General features: G+C 44.7%; 1 protein-coding gene across 2 annotated transcripts in view; it reads left to right on the forward strand.

Annotated features, from left to right (window-relative positions):
• The window catches only part of Invs (inversin), a 139,317-nt gene that overhangs the window by 116,522 nt on the left and 15,804 nt on the right, over positions 1–6,991 (forward strand). For both annotated transcript variants that reach the window (XM_055605247.1, XM_055605248.1), the window contains exon 13: positions 5,509–5,786. In XM_055605247.1, coding sequence (XP_055461222.1) covers positions 5,509–5,786 — 278 coding nt within the window. The remainder of the gene's footprint in view (positions 1–5,508; positions 5,787–6,991) is intronic.

Below are 6,991 nucleotides of genomic sequence, written 5' to 3' on the forward strand. Positions count from 1 at the left end.
CAGGCACATGGCATTAGCTCAATGTCCACTTCTCATCTACCCATGTTTGGACATCAGGATCGCCTCTGTAAAGTAAGCAGGTGAAAGGGACTCATTAAACACGAAGGAAAGTAATCTCTAATTCAGGGTGAAGTTGGGAGAGACAAGATTGCGTATATATTTTCTAGAGGTATTTTAGAAAGGCATATTTAAGAAATACCCAAACTTATTTAAAAGCACTTCATAACTCACAGAGCATTGCTTATGTCGCTGCCAAAATAAACACAGTATAATTTACCTGCCAGAGCATGGAGTGGAAATCAGACTTAGGCAGAACCTTGTTTATGTCAGTCACCCTGTCTTCTTTGAAGCCTCTTTTTACAGGCTTTTATTTTGCTCTCTCATCTCACTTACTCTCCCTTCCTCCATCTTTTAAATAGTAGTGCTGAGTTCTCCACACTGAGCTCAGCACTACTCTTTAGTGAAAATGCTTAGCACTACTCTTCTACTGAAAATGTACCCATTCTTAAAAATCATATTAGAGCCAGAACATCTATAGCTCCATCTACTCAAGGCTAATGCAGGAGGTCATATGAGTCCAGCGCTTCAAGACCTGTCTAGGCAACATTGAATACAGACCCTTCCTCAAAAAATTATTTTTAATTAGATCACCTCTCTATCAAACCTCTTAATCAGTCTCCCACCATTACCTCCCGAAACTAATTCTGTGTCTTCCACTGTCCACTGGGCATCTTCACTTTGCCATCTTATGGTCACCTGAAAACCCATTAGATCCCTGGAACAGCACTCTATACTGTCTGTCCCTCCTGAATACCAGCATTGTCTCCAGGTCTCTCTTCTCTCTGCTACAGTGCCCACACACCTTCAGACTTGATGGTCAGCCATCTCAAACTGAGAGACCGGGACTTCCTTCTAGCTTGTATGGACTGAGAGGGCCCTGTAGAATTACACAAGTAAGTCCAGGCTGGCCACCCAGTTCAAGCTAAAGTCCTTTCTACAAGAGGAGTTCTGTGTCCTCAAAAAAAATCAAATGATGAAGAATTTTGTCTCTCTCAAGACAGCACATTTCATCAATGGAAGTTTCTATCTAATAGTTCTTTTATTTTTTGTTAAGTCATGTTTAAGTGTGTGTGTGTGTGTGTGTGTGTGTGTGTGTGTGTGTGTGTGTGTGAATATGTACATGTGATTACAAGTGTCTTCGGAGACTAGAGAAGCATAGCATCCCCCTAGATGAGTTACAGGCAGTTGTAAGCTACCTGATTAGATGCTGGGAACCAACCTCAGGTCCTCCGCAAAAGCAGTGCACACTTTTAGCGGCTGACCCAGCTCCTTAGGCCCCAGAAGTTTTTTCCTTGAAGCTACCCCTCAAAGCCAAATAGAAAAGTATAAATATTTTCTCACAAGCCAAAGGAGTTCTTCTGTCACTCCCATCCCTACCGCAGACACTCTTTGGTTTTGCAATAGATCTTGCTGCAGCTACTTCCCTTAACATCCCTAGCTCTTCAGGGCTTGTCACTGTTTTGCTCACAATGTCATCTAAGCCGTGAGGCGTTACTTCTGTGGCTTCTTCACACAACCCAACTCCTCAGAGCCTCAATTTCCCATCAGTACATGAAAAGAAGTTTCCTTAATCACATGGTCTTCAAGGTTCTAGGAATGCTCTAAGACCATACACAGCATTTCATATGTCAAGAGCATATTCCATTTTGGGGAAAGAGGAGCTACAGCTTTTTTACTCTTATTATCAAAGTGGCTCATTTTCTTTTAACTGGACTGAATTACCATTTCTGAGGTCCTTCCAGCTCTAACGTTCTATAAGCCAGAGTTCCCAGACACATAACATTTTTAACATTTTCTTATTCCCTGTGGAAGAAATAAGAGACCAAATATTACTTCAACTGTTACTCAGAAATAATGAAGAGGTAGGATCTGAGACCTGAATACCAAGCAACAGCCACAGAAAGGTTACAGCCAAGCCTTCTCTGTCTCCTGCAATAATCAGCTCTCAGCATTGGAAACTTTCCAGCTCAGTTGTCATCTCTACCGGGGGGGGGGGGGGGGGGGGGGATGCACTTCCACCTCTCAGAGGGAAATTCTAGTCTGTGAGATGAATTCTAAGTCAAAAGCTGGGTGAGAGTTGGGTTGTAAATCTTTGTTCCTGCTCTTTCCCCAGCCTGGAATAACCTCTTTGATCGCTCCTCTCCTATTTTTACATACTTCATAAGGAGTCTTTTCCTGTCTCTGTCTAATTAGCATCTGCCTCTTGCATCCCTGGTATCTCTGTGTAGACACCTCAGTCTTAGCACTCTTCCTATCCAGTTCTCCCTATCTCAGGGGGATGTGGAACTGGTTCCCCAACTTCACTGTCAGCTTCTTAAGAACAGGGACTATGTGTCATGTATCATATCTCCAGCACCTTACAGTATGTGATGTACATTAGAATTCAACAAATAAATATTCAACAACTGAATATTCTATAAGGCAGCTCTAGACCTCCTCATAGAAGTCATTTGGCACTTTCTGGAGGTGTATAGTCTTTTTTCCCCGTATTGCATATATGTGGTACGTGTGTCTGTAGGCTCACATCTTGTCGCATACGTGGAAGGCAGAGGATAACTTTTTCTACTTTCATGTGGGTTCCTGGGATTGAACTCAGGAGGCCAGGCTTGAATAGCAAGCACCTCTACCCACTGAGCCATCTCACCAGCCCCCAACCTTTTTGAGATTATGACATGACATTGTCACACACGTATGTTTGACCACATTCACAGCCCAGTGGCTACACATTAGACATGCCTTCTGTGCCTTAATTTCCCCCTTTGTCATTTGGAAGCACTGGACTGTGTATTAGTTACCTCTGTGCTACTAATGACCAAAATGACTGACAGAAACAACTTAAAGAAAGAAAGATTTTGGCTCTTGGTTTCAGTGCTACCCATCCTTCCTGGTGGGCAAGGTATGGTAGCCAAGAAGCAGGGAAAAAGAACAGGAAGGGTCAGGGCAAAATATAGCTTCAAACACTCATCTCGAGTGACCTCCTTCCTCCAGCTAGGCCCACCTCTACCTGTCACCTCTTTACAATAAGATCATCAAGAGATTGATGCATTTATTAGACCAGAGGCCTCAGGGTCTAACTGTCTCTCAAAACCACCATCATAGACATACTCCAAGGTGTGCTCGCCGACCTAGGGTATTTTTAGTCCAGGTTACCTGTAAGCGGAGAGTCCAGATGGCCCATCACAGAGCAGAGCCTCCGGACGGTCTCCCTTTCCGTCTGTGAGTCTCTGTAAGGCTTTCGTTGAACTCGCGTGCTCTGCTCAGGGCAGCATTTACAGGCCACTTGTCTTCAAGCACACTGGGCACTCACATAGCCATGCAGCATGTTCTCCAGCCTCATGTTGAGCAGGAGCAAATCAGCCCCCGATGGGTTAAGAGCAGCAGGACTCAGCTCTGTGAGCTAGAAGATGGGGACTGGGACCCTTCTTCCCCTTTTAAACCCCAACAGATCCAAGGAGACTGGGAAGAGCAAGGATTTAATATCTGTGACAACTTAAAGGTTTAATTTTTTAAAAAAATACATCTGCAGGGCATTGTTGTGTACGCCTGTAATCCCACCACTCAGGGAGGCAGAGCCAGGCAGGTGACTGTGAGTTCGAGACCAGCGTGGTCTACAAAGTGAGTCCAGGACAGCCAAGGCTACACAGAGAAACCCTGGCTCAAACAAACAAACAAAAACCCACATTATTTCCTAAAAAAAGAAATACCTTCATATTCTTATACCCGAGGCTGAGTGAAATACCCTCATGAATATGTCATTTCTTCTAGTTCTGGTTATTTAGTTCTATAAAAATAAAACAGCATTCCTTCTCCAAAGAAGTCTCCAGAAAGCAGCCTGCTTGATGTTTACACAGTCTCATCCCTTTGTCAGGCTGCCTGCCATTTTGTCATGTGACTTGCCCATATTAGAGGTCTTTGGTAATGGCACTTGTCCCTGGCTGCATAGTAGCTTCTTAAATTAAGTAGAGACATTTGGTTTCTTAAAAGAACTGTGTGACTGCTGAAACAATAAAACCTCATTTGTCACTTGTGAGCCCCTCTTATTGTCATGCAGATCCACAGAGATGCCAGCCCAGACAGCCATACTCATGTGTCTATGGAAAGATCAGCACCATTCTCTTAAGGCCACTTTGTTTCTCTGCACTATATAAAGAACAAAGCTCCCTCTCCCTGCGTAGATCATTTAGCAGAACTGCAGCCACTTAGATGTTTCAGTCTTCTTCTGAGATGTAACCCATGTCCCAGACTGCCCACTCGCCACCTATCAGTCACCTTGTTTGTCATTGCTAGCTTGTAATGGACCCAGCTCTTGATTATGATATATGTCAAGCTAGTCTACAGCAGCTAGATAGCACACTTAGGTCAGCAGTTGGCAGAGGTGTATCAAAACCAGAGCCAATCAAAATAGGACTCATCCCAACCTGCCTGGCCGTGTTCTCTGTGATGAGACTCAATGAGTCTTTTCCACACAGAAGGACCCTAGGAAGAGTTTGACACAGTTTAAAATCATCTGTCTTCTGGGTTGTCTTTGTCCCTTGAAATCTAAATAAGCTTTGCTCTAAACTCCAATCCAGGCAGCTCTGGCCTTCCCGCTTGGTGTCTTGGTTCTATGGACTGTTGGGTAGCTTGTGAAAAAGCATGCACAACTGTGGTAAACCATGCAGAAGGTGACATCACAGGGGGGCACCCTTCATTCCCACAGTCCATGGTGACACACAAGGCTCTCCTCTCATAAGCCTGCTTGCTCCAGGAGAGGCCAGAAGAGCAACAATAGTTGTTACCTAGTCTCTTGAAGAAAATGTGAAATGTAGAACCCAAGTTAATTAAAATGTGTAACTCACAAGGTCCCAGGTGATTTGGCCCATTAACATGTGAAGAGTCAGGACCTAAGCTCTTCCCTCGTTGCTGGTCTCTAGACATGGCCTCTCCTGCCAGGCTCCTTTGTACTATTGCTCAGAGGCTGAGCTGAGCCACTGATGCACTGTCTGGTTTTGAAGATCATCGCAGAGGTCTCACATACAGTGTTTCTGCTTGGTTCCTTGGCTGAAGCTGTGACTTTCCCGTGCCATCGTGGCTGTTTGTGATGCTTTGTTTTACAAGTAGAGCAGGCAATCTTTGTGACTTCGGTCCTTAGTGGCATTCTGCTGTGCTTCTGGAGTGGGAGAGAAAGGGGTAGAGTTTTGGTAAACTCCAAGAACAGTCCAGTGACCTGGTTAGGCCGTGTTTCTAAGCAGTGCAGGCTGATCTCTGTGATGGTTTTCGGCTACATTCTACATGGCCTGGTATAAGGAGGTGGTTGCTGTCGTATGTGGCGAAAGAGCGCATCCCAGAAAGTGCATTTTCATATCCATCCGTGGTGTGTTAGCTCCTCTCAACATTTCAGGCCATCTTGAGGACCCTGAAGCAGGTGAGACCCTTTTGACAGTTTCCTCTTCTTTGGCTTGTTTCCAGAAAACGGGAGGAGGAAAACAAGCGGAAGGAAGCTGAACAGCAAAAAGGGCTACTGAGCACAGATCCCCCCAAGCCCCAAGTCCTCCCCTCTCCACCCAGCCCCCAGAATGAGCCCAGCAGGCAGAATGCAGCCCCTAACAAACAGCCACCTGCTGGCCACACAGCCCAGAGCCCTGACCCAGAGCACAGCAGACAGTCTCCAGGCCAGTGTCCAGGCCGAGCCTCCCACAAGGACTGTTCCTCAGACCTTCAGGGAACAGCCTCCAGAAAGCCAAATGGTAAGTGTGGCCTGTGTGATCTGGGCTTTTTGCCTGGCAGTTATTATGGTAGTACCAAGGCCTGCCATGATGTGGTTTGTGCTGTTTGTTTCCTCTGATTCGCAGTCTTCTGCTTCTCTTTCTTGCTTATAGTTTACTAGAATCGTTGAGGATTCTAGCTTAACTGATTTGTAGTGTTCTGAGTTTATTTCTTCTGTCTAGTTTTTGGCACTGTGGCTCAGGGCATTCTGTATGTAACTTGCTTCCATCTGCTGACATCAACACAGTAACCACTGAGTGAAGCACTGGCACTTCCCGACCACTTGTAAAGTCATCGCGGGGCTGCCCACATCAGGTTGTTTACAGTCCCCTGGAACTCCAGCTCCACAAGATCTGACTCTGTTGTCTGGACTCCACGGGCACTGGCACTCACACTTACACACCCCATCCCACCGATACACATAGACACTTAATTTTTTAAATAATAAAAATAGATCACTTAAACGTCATTGCTGAAGATCAGCTGTTATTGTTTTCATTTCAGCCATCAAATATAAGTTATAAAATTCATAAAGAAAGGTACATATTTCTGTCCTTCTGTTGCTCTCCCTTCTTCCTCATGCTCTAAGAAGATCCCTACTCTTCTCTTTTTTGTTCTCTAGCTAACCCTAAGTAATGAGGGTACTTCTACCAGCAACATAGTCTTGGAATTTTCCCTTTTTTTTTTTTTTTCTCTTTTGTTGTTATCACATTTGCAAGGAGTCAGTGAACCAGACCCAGACTCCATGCTTGGCAGTTCTTTTTATCACATATGGCACTTCCTTATGGACTCCTTGCTTTGAGATAAAGTCATTGTCATTCACATTGGCCCTCCTCGGGCACATTCCTGGGTAGCATGCCGTTCTTCTGTTTTCAAGATGCTTCTTTACTTTTTCTTTTCCTTCTTTTCTTTCTTTACTTTTCAAAAGTTTGACACGTCTTACTGGTTTTTTTATTTATTCTGTTTGTAGTTAATTTAGTGTTAAGAGTCCCCAAGATTCTTTGGTTTGGTCAGTTGGTGGGAGAAACTCACAAGATTCAGGAGTACACTTGTACTCAGAGTTGTGATATACTGTTACAATACCCAACACAAAATCAGCCAAGATGAAGGAAACCCTTCCAGAAATTCTCTCCTGCGAGACACACACACACACACACACACACACACACACACACACACACACACA

Source organism: Psammomys obesus, unplaced genomic scaffold (genome assembly GCF_907164565.1).
Source record: "Psammomys obesus unplaced genomic scaffold, mPsaObe1.curated_primary_1811, whole genome shotgun sequence".
NCBI lineage: Eukaryota > Metazoa > Chordata > Mammalia > Rodentia > Muridae > Psammomys > Psammomys obesus.